This window comes from Pomacea canaliculata, linkage group LG2 (assembly GCF_003073045.1).
Source record: "Pomacea canaliculata isolate SZHN2017 linkage group LG2, ASM307304v1, whole genome shotgun sequence".
NCBI classification, from domain to species: Eukaryota; Metazoa; Mollusca; class Gastropoda; order Architaenioglossa; family Ampullariidae; genus Pomacea; species Pomacea canaliculata.
In genome coordinates this window covers 29,080,124-29,095,777 of record NC_037591.1, presented here as the reverse complement: position 1 = coordinate 29,095,777, position 15,654 = coordinate 29,080,124, and the positions used below count along the sequence as shown (strand labels likewise).

The following is a 15,654-nucleotide window of genomic DNA, read 5'->3' as shown; positions in this document are numbered from 1 at the left end:
GACGATTGCATATCTAGTCAGACAATGCTTTTAAATATAGAAAATTTGAAAATAGAGCCTAAACGACGCCTTCAAATTAAAGTTCAAATCAAATTTTACTTTAATTACGTCTCCTCAAATATTGTATTTTTTCAGTCGAAAGTCATTGCTAACCAAAAGTATTTCTAACAAGATCCTTTATTAAACACATGTAATAACTGATTTCAATACCCACACTATGTAATGAGTCATAAAGTTATTAATTCAGAAAGTTTCCGTTAGATCTTCAATTTACACTTCTTTATTGCGATAACAATTCTTTCTTTGTTTTTCTATTCTGCCTCAAGTAACTTGTAAACCTTGACTTTACTGTACTTATTCTGTAGAGCCCAATTTTGCATAAAGAAATGAAAATGGACGATAAAGTAATCGCTTTACGAAATGATTTATTAAATATGCTTTGGTTTATATGTGTAGAGATCGATCAACTTCGGATGTGTCTTTGCAAAAGGATGGTTTAGAAAGGAGGACAGTGAGTCCCTTGCCCAATCAGCTTGAGATAGAAAGAACTCGAGTCCAGGGTGAAATGGAAGGTGGGGGAGTAAAGGACTTAAAAAGATTGGGAGTATTGTGGAGGGCACTGAAGGACTGGACGTATTGACTGTAGCAGAGGTCTGTAGGGAGGGTCTGAGAGATAGTTAATATCATGTATGTGGCCGCACTTACTGACGCGCTCCCTGTAGACCCCTGTATCAAACCCTCGCATTTATTTCGCCCTTCACCTTGCATTTGCTTTAGTGTTTGACGGTTTGTTCTGGCGAAATATATCGGCCTGGAAAATACGCAAACACACGTGATCGTGAGTATGGACTATATTCATAAAGCTCTCAAACACACCATGCGCGCGCGCACACACACGTGTACACATATATATGAACGCACACTCACATTATATTTAAATAACAGAGAAGCATAGGCTAATCTACATCCACGTTTACACACACACACACAAAGTGAAACGAATTTCCTTTGAAAAGGTTTACTCCGCTATGCTTGCAAAAGACATCCACATCAGCACACGCGATGACATGACAAATGATACCAGACCACAGCTGTCCACATCAAGCCAAGTGAACAGTTTTGTTGAAGTCATAATTACAATAGAATTTGCAGTATTTTTACCAGTGCATTAATTCTTTACGAAGCCAACAGCACTTTTAAATAGCAAATTGTTAAAACGTAATTAATTCCATTTTTAGAAAAAGTAAATGTATATAACGAAGGAGAAATATATTTTATATATAAGCAATAAAGATAATGGTATCGTCAAAGAGTATTAAGGACCCGATTATGTGTTTGCTACTTCTCTTCCCTGCCGAGGAGTCTTTATTGGTAATAGGGGAGACGTTTCAGACAGTTTGGTGATTTCAACTCATTCTCACTTTAATTAACATTAGGAAGCTATTCAACAATCACTCGAAGAAATCTTTTTTCCACGGAAGAACACTGCCCGCCTTCGAGTCTTAAAAAAATTGGAGTGGAGTGGACAAGCAGCGTGAAGTAAAGGGGTGGAATGAAATTCTCAGGTGCAGTAGGACAAACCGATGCTAGGAGCCTATGGTTGTATAGAGTACAGACTCACCACAAGCTTGGAGGTGAGTGAGTGAGCAAAAAACAAATGCACACATGTATGAAGCTGTTGCTGACAAACGGAGTAAAACAGTAGCTCATGGAAGTTCAACGACAGACAGCGATTTGTCAAAAAAAGAAAAAAAAACAAACACGTGATCACAATTTTTGTCGGTGCAAATGTCTGTCATGTATCGTGAAATACATTTCGTCATCAGCGCACCGACCTTGCGGTCGGACACAGCTCACGGCAGTGACATTGAGTAAAAATGAGTGTCGAGCACCATTGGAAAGATAGGTATCCAGAGGCGAGGTCATTCCTCCTCAGACTCACTTTCCCCAAAAAAAGAAAAGTTCAGCATGTGCCAGTCACCTGCAATCAGCCATTGTGCCCATCGTAAGTCTCGTGACTGAGTGCAGCTCACGCCCAAGGAGGAGATCAAAACAATTCAAACATTTTTAGCACTCGTTTGGCATCTTGTAACACTGCATCTGTCTGATTTCTTATCACTCATCACGGATGCTCACAGACACTCAAGGATAAAAGTCTTGTTACTCCAACGAAATACTTCTACGGTACTGTGGCTGTTGATTGGGAGTGGTCGAGGGTTGATGATGGACAAGCGGGTCAAAAGGATGTAACCCCTCTATAGTCACAAGTATTCTTATCCTTCACACACAGTCTATTTAGTGTATTTAGTGTCTTTAGTTTAATAAAATAAAAGTCTATTTAGTTAGTTCGTGCGCTTTAACAGTTTTTGTGTGTTGATATTTCGTGCATAAAGAATAAAGAAGCCTCTCATGTATGTCTTTTGAACTTATTAATACTTAGTCATTACTTAGTCATTTATACTTTTATCTAATTTGAATTCACAATACCTGTTCTTGAAATAAACTCGCATATAGAACATTTGTATTCATTATCTCTAAAGGTAAGTATTTTTTTTTTGGATGCATTATGAGCGTGTATTGAAGTAATATAATTATTAATTGAAATAGAAAATATATATGTGTGTGTATTAAATAAACTGATAAGTTTCAGGTGAGAAAATAAATTATAAAGCACTAGTTAAAGTCAAAACGACCGACGTTCATTTTATTGGCACACGAACATATTTATATTTTAATGACCTGCTCACTTGAGTCACGTGATCAAAAATAGAGCGAGAGACGAAACAGGGTTTTCGTTCCCGCAGTGTCAGGTGACATGACCAGTGTAATTACACTCGCAATTCCAAAAGATTTGTTTGCTTGTAAACCCTGGTGACGACGACGTCTAGCATATTGCTTTTTATGGTATTATAGGAGTTTAATTTGTCTATAAAAAAATGAAACAAAATCACAGGAAATCCTCAGTAACAAAGTTAAGTGTCAGGTAGAATTTCCCTGTTCAGTGGAGACGAGCCGAAGATTTAGTATGTGTTCATCTTTTTAAGTCCTCACTGTGGTCTCTAAATTTCTTTAGGTACTTATACATGTTTGTTTTTTTGTTTTTGATTTGTTGTTGATGTTGTTTTTTTTTTATTACGAAGGAAGAAAAATGTAGCTGTGACCAAAAAAAAATGTAATGAAAACTGATTATCGCATAGCAGGAAGAGTGACAGGAGTTTGGGTTTGTAGTTGCTCATGGTCAACCATGCATGATCAGATCTTTCTCTGGTTTAACTAAGTCCAAGTCTCTTTCCCAAACGATGACAATATAACAATACCGCTGCTGCTAATGATGATGATGATGATGAGGAGGAGGAAGAGGAGAAGGAGATTGCAGCACATATTATATTCACTCCAAGCACCATGCATGTAAGGAAGCTACTTTCTAGTTCCCGCCGAAGACACGACGCTCAAAATTTTTTTAAAAGTCAGCAGACAGTTTTGCCGTTAGGACAATTTAATTCACCTTTTTTTTTTTTTTTTTTTTTTTTTGGCTTTTTTTTCCCAACGTCTGGTTCCGTGGCTGTACCACAAATGGTTTGAGCATCGGTATGGATTCCCACAGCACCGGAGCTGTCTTTTTTAGTTTGCGTTTCTCCTTCATTTTTAGTCCTCCAGTTGAAAACTCCAGTCAGCCGCCTCAAAAGTTTGGCAGAGCTATTCAAGATACATTAATTCTAACAGTAATTTGCATCAGGTAATCAAGCTTTGTGCAAAGAAATTATTCTTTTTCAAATGACAGCCTGTGATTGTGGCATCAGCCAGAAGTCCTTTAGAAACCTATGTTTAGCAAAGGTTCCAAGCTCTGGCATGGCTGTATTCTTATCAGACATGTCGTAAGGCTAATTAATTCATCAATATTGAATTATTTATTGTTTATTTTTCACGCACTTGATCGCCGCCAGTCAGTCAAGTTTGCCTCTTACATCCACTCCAACGCATTCACCGAGGAAGCAGTTGATCGCAGACATTTCACTTCGAGGCTTTTTATCTCACGATCTTTAATTACCGTTTTCAACAAGTCTTTTTAGGTTTGGAAAAAAGAATCAGTGCTTGTGTTGTCACGTAAGGTCATTACCACGTAATTTACAACAAAACAAATAAATAATTTCGTGAAAAGAACGGACAATTATCTCTTTTTTGTCAGTCTCACTCACAAGTATTAGTTACACGTATGCATGCGGACAGAACACTAAACACATGAACGGAACAGAATGAGCGCGTGTTATGGAGTGAGTTGAGCTCGAGTTGAGTCTGTCCAGTCGGAGGCTGCGGTTCCTAACCCCATCCCTCATCCCAGCTACGTCATGGTCCCCTGCACACGTCACAAGCCTGCACACGTCACAAGGCGACGTCCAGCTGTCGCTCGTAGTCGTACAAGGTCAGGAAGCTGTCGCCGTCGCTCTCCTCGCCACAGCCTCGGCCATAGTTGCGATAACGTCATAATTCCACGTCGTCGTCATCGAACTCGCGCTCGACGCTGTCCAGGGTCTGCGTGCTGACGCTGTTGCCGTTGCTGTGGGTCTGCGTGGCGCTGGTGCTGTAGGCGCTGCTGAAGGAACCAGAGGGATACATGCGCTGTGTCATCTCCATGTCTGCAGACAGAGAAACAAAACAGAAAAATGAAACCAGAGAGACAAATACTGTGTACACGATGGCCAGGTGGTGCTTACCTTTGACCCTTATCTATACAGTCTCGTTAACCTCTCGGGGCAGTGTTCATAACACAACGTTAGGACTAAATTGGAGCGAGGAACTATGACTGTTTGGCGAAGTAAACATTGTTAGCCACTTGGATCTGAGGCACCTTAGTTCTGGTGTTTATGTTCTGGGAACTTTGGTTTACAATGAAAAATAGAAGAAAGGCGCGCGCGCACATGCGCAATCGCACACACAGAGGAGAGGCAAAGGGCAGTTCCACACACAAACACATCTTTTCACACATATCTTGGAAATAGAAACTTTTAATATGTTTCAAACTGACAGCTTTTCGAATGAAAAACTTGGAAAAGTTTTTAATATACTTGAAAAAAATTTGGGCAACTCCAACTGTTGATAATGTTTGCAACAGGATCATATGTGAGAATGTAAGACTTAAATAATGCTTTTGCTTAAAAAAAAAGTAATGCAACATGTTTCAAAAAGGCACGGCTTATATCTATATGTAATATGAGTTTTAAAAGGATATGGCTTCACAATTCCTTGTTTTTTCTTCGCGGACAAAGTAGAGAAAGAGTATGTTGTATTTTTTAAAACAAAATGAAGGCAAATATTGAAAAACACCTGGTCCACGAGACAACAGAGATACATGAAGGAACTCAATTCGCCTTTGAAATATTCCAGAAATCTAGCTCTGACTGTTCATGTGGAGCGGCAGTTCCGATTTGTTTTTGAAACAGTTTCCAGTTCCTCCAGCAGTCATTAGCTTGGATTCCGTCTTTGATGAAGTTGCTTTTGACGATGAAACTATCTACCATCGCCTGGTGCAGAGAGAACTGAAATAACGAGGACCTGGATAACCTCCCTTTGATCTAAAATTACAAAAAAAGTTTCTTTGTATACAGTCTTGGTTCAACCTGTCAGCATGGAAGAATTTAATACCACACATGCAGCAAAATATCTTTTCCAAGATGTAGCAGTCTTTGTAGGACCGCAAAATCTTGGCACTTGATTTCCCTCCTGTGAGTTTTGTAATCATCTGATGTAGCTTTTGCCAAAAGTATTTCCACGAAATAGTGTTGCTTTTCGTGAACCCTCATTGACACAATTTAAAAACCTTTCAGAAAAGAAAACAATGGAAATCCTTTAGTCCGAAAGTTTTGGAAACTACGCAGTGCGCCATACAAGTAACATCCTTGCTTGAAGAATAATAGTCTTGAAAGGAGGGGGAGGTCGTTCTAGAATTTGTTGCCTGGCTTCGTTTTCTGCCTCATTGGTCCCTCTTTGTCAATCTCTTTTGTCTGACCCATGGCAAAAAAGTTTTTCAATGCCTCTGCTCTTTTGCTAATTTTCTGCTGGAGTTCATTTCTGGCCTCTCTGTTTACAGAGGGACTTCAGACGTGTAAGTGTTAATTTGAAAAAAAATGAGACAGACCTCAAGAAATATTTTTTCAACAGTCAAAAACTCTTTTACAGGATCCTCACGCGCAGTCACCAGCACACAAAGGGCAAACGTCTTGCTGGAGTGGTACACTGTGTCTACACTGTGCCTCGTGTCTGTGCCAGTCTGCGGCGCCTAAAGCGGGTGAGTGGTGTTCATCGTCGTTCTCCCCAAGGGGAGGAGCAGCAAGAATCCTCACTCCCCCTCACTCCACCCTACACCCCACCCCACTCCACCACCCACCCCCAGGAAACGTGACTTCAGCTGACGCGACGAGATCCTGAAGCCTACTTATCTCCCCCTTGTCCAGGACTAAATATTTCCTTCGGGTCCGTGGGGCACTCGGAGACTTTTCTATTACTTAAGTCCGGAAAAATGGCGCCGCTTCATGTCACGAGTCCTTTCAAAACCTTCAAGGGACTTTACACTTGCTGCCCCTGCAAGCGTTGTTTCTCTATGTTTGCAATAAAGCGAAGGGTGACAACATCGAACAGATTTTTCTTTCGGATGCATCTTTATCGTAAACGACATTGGCATCAGCGAGGAATAGAATACAGCATGGAATGGAACATGCAATGGAGCAGCTTCACTGACGACATTGACAGAAAATTGAGAAGAAAGACAAGCAGAAGAAAGAACAAAAAGCAAAAGGATCGAAGCTGCTGCTGCTGCTGCTGCTGATGATGATGATGATGATGATGATGATTATTGATGATGATGATGATGATGATGATGATGATGACGTAATAAAGAACAAAACTAGAAAAATGAAAACGAAAGTAAAAAAAAAGAAGAGAAATATCAGAACTAAAAAGGGACAAAAGCACTTCTGAATTTTTTTCAAATTAAATGTCTTGGATGTCAGGCTCAGGCCAGCGATACGTCAGGCCCGGTTAAAAGGCTAGGCAGGCGGACAATTTCGCGGAAGAGTGAGTCGGCAGAACGCTGGCCATCAGTTTTACAGCAGCTGCCACACAGAAAAAGGAGGCTGCATGAAGAGTTGACTGAGGTTTGGCATGAGAAGGCCTCGTACATAAAACTGCCGCTGGCATAGACATGAGATATATTGTGAAACATGTCTTGCATCATGTCTGGCGCAAGGAATGGTACACTGGTTCTATTATGTCGGTTTGTAGAACACGCCTAAAACTGTCACTGTGCATATAAAATGTACAAGAGGCCAAAAACAGACACCAGGTTGGTCTGGTTGGGCCATGTGACACCTGGCACGACACTTTAACACCACCCTGGAGGATGGTCGACTCCGAGGTGTACAACATAAAAACAGGCGTGAAAACATAAAGAAGGGGACTGGTCGTTCCATGGAGGACCTACTCATTTCACCTCCTCCCGCTCAAGACAGGTCTAAGTGGCGAGTCTCATCAACATCTTGCAGTCTCCCCCGCTCTTTTCTGTTCCCCCGACGACCAGTATCGCCGTAGCAGCATGACTGTTCGTCAGCATATGAACGAAAAATGAATAAATGAATACTAAGTTGCCAATGCTAGCATGAACGTGTAAAGGTGGATTGCTGTCTGTCTGCCGAGACCAACACTTAGCCTCGCGAAGTTCTCCGCTGTTAGTCTCGGCGAGCCTAAACAATGAAATGTGACTAAACCGGAAGCTTTGTACACACCAGCCTCGTTTTAGCAGTTAACTGGAAAAAAATTGTCTGCCAGCGGTCCAGTAATACAAGTTCGTGATGCTACAGCTAATGGAAGAGCTAGGACTGTATGTTAATAATGAGTTTCCTTGAACAAAAGAGATATTGCTGCTTTGATTTCTTTTTCTCTCTCTCTCTTTCAGAAAGAGACAGAACTATGGACATTATAACAACACCCAAACGTCCACTGTCATGCACTAAATACATGCATGCACCCACAACCAACCATACACATAGAGAAATAACCCGAGTGTAACAGCAAGTTAATGGCCAGAGCGATAATGTGGACGGAGTGCAGGGAACAATGTCGGGTGGAAGTTGCTGTCGTTGCCAAGGCAACTTTTCCTCATCTGGCGCCTCGAGAGGAAGAAGGAACAGGACGGTTATAAAAGCCGGTTAACTTCACACCATCGCGAGTAAATCATAGATTCTCGCAAGACTCATAGGGAATATATTTGTGTTCCGGTCACAGACATCATTGAATAATGTGGACAATAAAATCCCTATACTCTGTGGTAACTCGGGGCCAGCAGATTAACAGTTTGGAAATCTTGTCGAACTGAGCAAAGATAAAGCTGATTACTGACCACATAAAACTGAATAAGAAGAGCCATAAAGCTGGATCCCTTCCATCTGGGAATAATATATCAAGCATTTAACCCAGAAAGCCACCACAACATGGTTAAAATTTTACACGCCATGAACGGAGTTCCAAGCTAATGGAATTACTTTTTTATTGATTTGATTTTCTTTGTCTCCGTGCATCTGCGCCATGCAATATCTTTCCTTTAATCTAGAACGCTGAATTAAGTGTAGAAAAAATCAAGCTATTTTTCAGGATAATTTCTCCTTTCGTTATGCCTCAGTTCGCGGTACAACTCATCTCACTTGGAGGCATCATCAAAATGTCCTGTATGGTCAGGATGGGGAGTCGGTTACTTTTGTCATCAATGGCAGTCAGGGAAGTTGTCTGATTGATAACGGGGAGGGGACAAATGACTTTCTCTTTTTAAAGGAATTCTTGCCTTTATGTGACTACAATTTTTACACATTCATTTTTCATTCTGTAAAAATAAAAACAAAATAAAAACAAAAAACAAACAGTTGACCAGTTTATGACTTGCAAAGCAAATAATGTTCAGCTGTGCAAAATTCATCATAAGACGAGGAAAACTGATGCAATGATGAATCCTAATGCCTTTACTCCAGCTTCAGCTACATCACGGGAAAATTACATCAGCCCTATAAACAGGTCCAGAGTAGACAAAGAAGATGTGTTTGCTGAGAGTACCATTCGAACTTACATCATCCACTACCTTACAAACCTTTTGACCGCTGTCATATCCTCCTGTCATATGTCAACAGAACCAAATAACAATCGCATCAAAGGCTAAAATATATCCTCAGACATATACTCAGATAGATGCAAACATTTGCGACACACACGCAGCCACGTGAGCACGCGATGAGGTAGAGAGTCTGTCAGTCCATCTGACACACAAACCTTTTCAGTTAGCACTATCTTAGAACAGATCCCTCTGGCATATCAAATTATCGTTTACAATGTTTTCTTCAAAAATATTCCTTCCGGAAATTATCCAGCTTGACACTCAAAGTTGTTGCCGTTGGCTAGCGATGGCACACAGGTAAATTAACCACAGATAAAAATGAACATGACAGGACGGCGGTAGGAAAAAGCAAACCCCAAAGGCCCGTTTTTAAGTGGATCTCTGTCTAAACTTTAAACTGTGCAAAACAAATAAAAGTTTTGTCGAAACTCTCAAATTTCAGAAGAAAAACCCGAAAACTTCTTTTCTAATATTTCTTAAAAAAAAGGATTTAGAGCGAGAGAGAGAAAAGTGTGGAGGAACAAAAATAATGGCAATTATAAAAAATAAAAAAATAAATGAAATGAAAAGCTCAAAAACAGCTTGTTGATCATAATCTAATAAACAGTTTCAAACTTTTAATTATAAAGTATCTATAATTATAAATGTTTGACAGTTTTGTTAGAAGTCATGGTCCTTGTGCTCATTCGTAAGTGCACGTGCATGTGTGTGTGTGTTTGCAAAGCATGTCTCAGCTCGCACACTTCTTTCAAAAGGCTTGTTTGATAATACTAAGCATTATTTGGAAGTAATTACATTAGATAATACATTAAATGAGCCAGGTAGCAAAGGACTGGATGGTCTGATGCCGACAGTCGCAGTGTAGCTAACCCTCACCCAGACTCTCATCCAATTACACTCGAACTTCTCCAAAAGTGAATATTTCCATTCCTAGAAAAGACATTTTTAAATCTAGTCAAAAATGCTCAGGGAGGGCTCTGTGGAATAGCCTCCCTCTCCATCTTAAGCAATTGAACTCCATGAACTCCTTTCGACGCCATTTACCTAAATGCAAGCAAGAAAACTGCCTTAGAGATGCCTCCAAACTCCAGGACCGTTGTGAAAATCTGTTTTTTTAACCACCACTTCTGTTAATATTCGCCTTCCACTTTCCTTTCATATCTTACTTTACTATTAATTATTCTTACAGCAATTAATTACTTTAATTACTTAGTTTATTCTTAACCCGTAATGGGCTAAGGCTAAATGAAAAAAAATTTCTTGCGTATTTTACTTCTCATTAACAAAGAATAGTCATTGTCATAGTCATCCAAAGTCCCGCGGGGTTTGCAGGTCATAAATTAACCTCCGGTTGAAATTTCTGTGAAGGTTTTAAAACTCTAGAAACTCATTCACTCTAGGAGTGAAAGTACACGCAGAAATAGTGATGAAGAACATCAGAAAAAAAGACTGTAGGTTATGAAGAGCTTTGCGAAAGGCGCTGGACCAATAATCTTCTGAAATTGTTTTTTAAAAGTTGAAAACATATTTGCACGCGGGGTAGGAATTATGACCAGGAATAAAAGGTGAGATATAAATTACAGTAAAAAACTTATCGTTGTCTTTTGCCTAATGTGTTTGATTCTTTGGAGAGAAAACATATCTCCGAGGGACACAAAATTCACACGCGCAGTTTTTTTCAGAAATGTCAATAACGACATGTTTCAAACTGGAGTTTGGGGGGACAGCGGGAAGGTGTTTCCCAATCATCCTTGAAGTAAACTGTTGTCCCCCTGAGAGCCAAGTCTTGTCACTTGTTCCGCCATCATTCAGTTGACACCCTGAGTAAATTGTTCTGTTGTCAACATGTTTCCGCGTCTAGCAACGGGGCCAGAAAGTAAACGCGTGCTTACAGCGCATGCGTGATGGGCATTGAACGTCAACACTACGTGATACGTCAGCTGCTGTTGTTCTTGTCTCGAAACACTTGCTTTCCTCTCTGGGAACGGGTAATTGGCGGTTCTCGTAAAGGAAATTCGTGCGGAAAGTGCTTCTTTTGTGTGAAAACCCACGATAACCCACGGATAATGGGGTAGCATTCCACCATCTCTGCTGCCTACACACAAACACAATATAAAATAAAATCCAACAATCCAGCAATCAAACATAAGACTGAAATATTTATATATTGGTACTCTCCAGCTCTCATCTGATTTTGTTTGCAGTGGTTGATATTTCGCTTCAACTGATTCAGACTTATACATGCGTGACGTCAGTGAAACACGTGTTCTTGAGGACCTTGACATTTGACAGATTAAAGCTTCTGTTGAAGATGGAGATAACCGGCACACCGTATGACCACGTGACTCACCATTACCTTCCCTATCCATTTTCTTGCCTATCTCTCACTCTCCTTCTCTCTATCTCCACCCGACATCAGTGCCGTCTGACATGACTTGTTTACAGGGCTCGCTGTTTTGCTGGTTTAGTATAAAACATCATCCTTCACTCACCCGCCCACCCATCTACACCCCCGTCTTAAATCCTGTCTACGGTGGTCACGTGCAGCAAATATAACATTGCCATTTGTTTTCAGTGTTTGTTTTCGTTTAGAACAGTTAACTTCTTAGGACAGAGAAATATGACTACACAACACACACCTACTGAACATTAGTCACAGCTAAAACGAATGTTCCTGCTAAATTTGGTTTAAGGTCGAGAAGAGTGGATTTTATCATGTTTTTATCACTCCTCACCATATACATCGACACCTCTGCTATCTTTATAAGAGCTTACCTTATGTACTACACCATAAGTTATATATATATATAGGTAGATACGACATCAAAACAGGGTGAAAAGAATTATCCTTTCATGACACGAAATGAAGGTCTATGGATGAAATGGCGGCAAGAAAAGACATTTTATTTTTCTAATGTCACATCAGTACTAAGAGGTCACGAAGTAAACGATGAGAGGAAAGGAAATATGTTATAAATAAGTTTATGAACAAGGAAATAAGAATTTAAATAACTCTTCTTTTTCTTTCCTCACAATTTTTCAACACTCTTCCGCTCCATTTCTCCCCATCTCCTCTCTTTTTCCTCGCACGAGGCAATGTGTGTGCGTGTGATCTTGCGTGTGTGCGTGAGTACAAACGAGAGAGATAGGGAGCGAGAGAATGCTCGAGATGCACTGGTCTCATTAAATTCTACCTTACATCATCCAGAATTTTCATTACGCCCTGTTTGCTTTCCTTCAGGCAACGTAGCCATACCCTTCCAAATTATTTATTTTTTAGGGGTTATTTTCTCTCCTTTTCTATCCGATGGCTTCTTTCTTTCGTCTGAACTTTTATCGAGGTTCTTTACTTTTTTCCTCCTCACTCCATGCTGCTTCCTTCATTCATTTAGACGAATCATATTTACTTTGCCCGCTAGTCGACTACTGTAGGGAAAAGGGTTTCCCGTTCAAACTAAGGGTATCCTGTATGGACAAACAAGTCCGACAGCTGCAATCAGCTGCCAGCTGCATGACGCAGGATAAAAGCCACTAAGTCTGTACTTAAAGATTTTGGTCTAGAGAAGACAACCAAAGTAAGAGGACAGCACCTCTTCACAATATCTTTCCGCCTGAAATGGACCAATAAAAAAGTCCAAGATTTTGACAAAAGCTCGTGACCTCGTGAATGGACAAAACTTTAGAACTTAAGAATTATTAAGAACTTGGAATTATTGTTTCTGTAGATCAAGGACTGTGTGTAGTCTTGGACATCTTGTGGACCAGTTATCATGCATCAGGGCCTTGAGCTAATCGCGGGCGACACACCGGATACAATAATTCTGTGAATGAGGAGAGCTGGAGAACTCAAACCGGTAAGAACAGACACATTTTCGCTGAAAAAGAAGCATCGTAAGTGCGAAGTTTTAGGTGACAATTGGGTGAAAGCATTATCTTGTCTACTTTTTTTCCTTCGCTGAAAGCTTTCAGTGACCACATGCGAAGCCATACGATAGTGTTCTGGTATTTTTCTTTCTTTGTTTTCCTTTTATTTGCGTGTCGGAAAATGACACCCTACTTCTGATCAACTAAAGAACATCTCTCTAGTCAGTTTGCAGAATGGAACACAGTGGGAAACAAAGGTTTTATGCTGTAAACAGGATGTAATTTTTCTCTGAGGAATTAGTATGAAAACCGAAGAAAGTGTTTTCATGTTGTAATGCAGCTGATGTAGGTGTTTTCAGTGCGATTAAGTCAAAGAAATTGGTGGAACGTGGTGGTTGTAAAGTATAGAGATCGTTAACATTATTATACAATTTTTGAAGTCTTCGTTTATAAATATAGAAAATAAAAAGTAACGTGTATCATAGTCTAGAGCAGGGGTGGGCAATTAATTTTCCCAAGGGGCCTCATGAAAATTGGGATGGTTTTAGAGGGCCGGACTAATATAGTTAACTCAGTTTTACCCAATACTGTATATATAGTATATATACTGGCGGGCGAGCCAGCAGGCGGGCTGGACGCGGCCCGCGGGCCGCCCCTTGCCCAGGTCTGGTCTAGAGGATGTAGAAAAAAAAACTGCTTCGTCGTATCCATGGCTTGTAAAGCCAAACTTCCGCCGTCAGTATTATTCCTTGAAAAAAAGAGTTCCCCATTTCCGCTGTTGTTGGGCAAGGGAAGACAACCAGCCACAGTAGACTGCACTAACCCTCAGGTTACCCTTCACCTACCCACACACCCCCTTCAATATAATTCATACACGCTATCCCACACATCCCTGATCCCACCCTGATATAAAAATCATCTTGGACCACCCTCTGCTCTCTCACACAACATTATATTGTAAAGCTCACTTTGCCTACACACACTTGCATCCCAGCTTACCCGTCATACCTGAGTCAATCCTGATGGAGGAGTTATTAGCGGCGTTGACGTAGGTGGCGCCACTGCAGCTGCTGGTACCCCCGCCCCCGCCGCCGGGGCTGGTGGAGGTGGCGCTGGCAGCTGTGGCCTTGAGCATGGACTGACGCACGTTCCGCTCGGGCCGCAGGAGGATGACGTACATCTTGGGGGCGAACATGCAGATGAGCGCCACTGTCGCCGACAGCGAGATGGAGAAACACACGGTGGCCGTGCGGATTTGCATGCTGCGAGACAGAGACAAGTCTGCGTTAGGAGCGCCACCTGGCGGCCTACGTGCCACCTACCTGTTGTGTCAGTGATGTTGTCATTGGACTGTCATGATGGTGATACACGTCTGTCTTACAACTGCGTCTGGGCAATGTTAGGATTTGTCTTGGCTTGCCAGTATGTCAATTGTAAGTCGAGGTTAATTGTGTGTCAGTCAGTGACAGGCTAATCTGACATGCTTGTTATAATGGTGAATCATCTAGTTGACAGTGTGTTATCTAATGACAGATGACAAGTATGGTCCGAGTAGTTTCATACTCCATGAGAGTGACGTCTTATAGAGGAGTAATAACAGAGATAGGTTTGTCATATTGACATGTCATAGTCAATGTTAGAAAACAATGAGCTTGACATGACAATAATAAATCTTTCACAAAGAGTAATCAAGACAGAAGACAGCCAATTACGAGCGCAGCAATACTTCAACACTGATGCAGTCGTTGAAGGAACTATCTTCTACAGAACATCAGACTGTTAACAGAAGCTGTAAGAAGGTGGCAGGAAACCGATACACATTACAAGAAGCTGCAAAACATCCACAAAATCAACTAGAAGAGTCCGGAAGCTTCGATCACATGCTGACGGAAAGCTTCAGGGCTGCACGACTGGCCGTTAGGATGTTGTCAGCTCCTGCAAGACTTCAGATGGTCACACCATTAATCACAGAGTTGGTCACTGGGATGGTGGTACTATTGGCCTTGTTCTCTTAGTCAGAGCTTATCTCTAACATCCTCACGACACAGCAATCGGTCTTGCAGTCCCAAGATGTGTTTATCATACCTGTATCCTGTTTCTTTGTTAAATGATTTTATTAAATAATTTGCCTCGTCTTCATTGGTTCTTGATTGCATTCTTCCAGTTAATTAGAGACACAGCTCAGTCCAGCTACATTGTGAGCTGGTGTGTTGATGGTTGTGACAGGTAGGAGTGTTAACACCAGGCATAAAGAAGATGCCACTTGAATTAACATAAATTAATAAATAAATATATGTATCTAGTCGTGTACTTCTAGTATACCTTAACTCTCTTTCTGTCTCTGTATTATCAAACATATTTTGCTCTCTTCTTTTAAGACTCTAAAAGATACAATTCTTCTATTTTCAACATTTCTTCTCTAACTCATACTAACAGTTACGAGGAATCAATGTTCCTCAAATACAATGTCCTAAAAAATTGTTCGATAGACATAAATAAGTTCACTGTAGTATTATTTTTATTATTAGAAGAAATGTCAATTTGTTATTTGTTGCCGCGGGGATCGAACGTGACACTGATATGATTGATGTAATAATGGCGTCTGTGGAGCGGTTCAAGATGGCAGCGAGGCAAAGAAG

The 15,654-nt window shown here is 40.8% G+C and overlaps 1 protein-coding gene across 1 annotated transcript in view; it reads right to left on the bottom strand.

Moving 5' to 3' along the window:
• Positions 1-1,002: 1,002 nt before the first annotated feature.
• Positions 1,003-15,654, bottom strand: part of LOC112557033 (metabotropic glutamate receptor 2-like) — a 125,549-nt gene continuing 110,897 nt past the window's right edge. Inside the window, exons 13-14 of the mRNA XM_025226599.1 lie at positions 14,024-14,277; positions 1,003-4,634 (exon numbers count right to left, since the gene is read on the bottom strand). Coding sequence (XP_025082384.1) covers positions 4,480-4,634; positions 14,024-14,277 — 409 coding nt within the window. The 3' untranslated portion in view covers positions 1,003-4,479. The remainder of the gene's footprint in view (positions 4,635-14,023; positions 14,278-15,654) is intronic.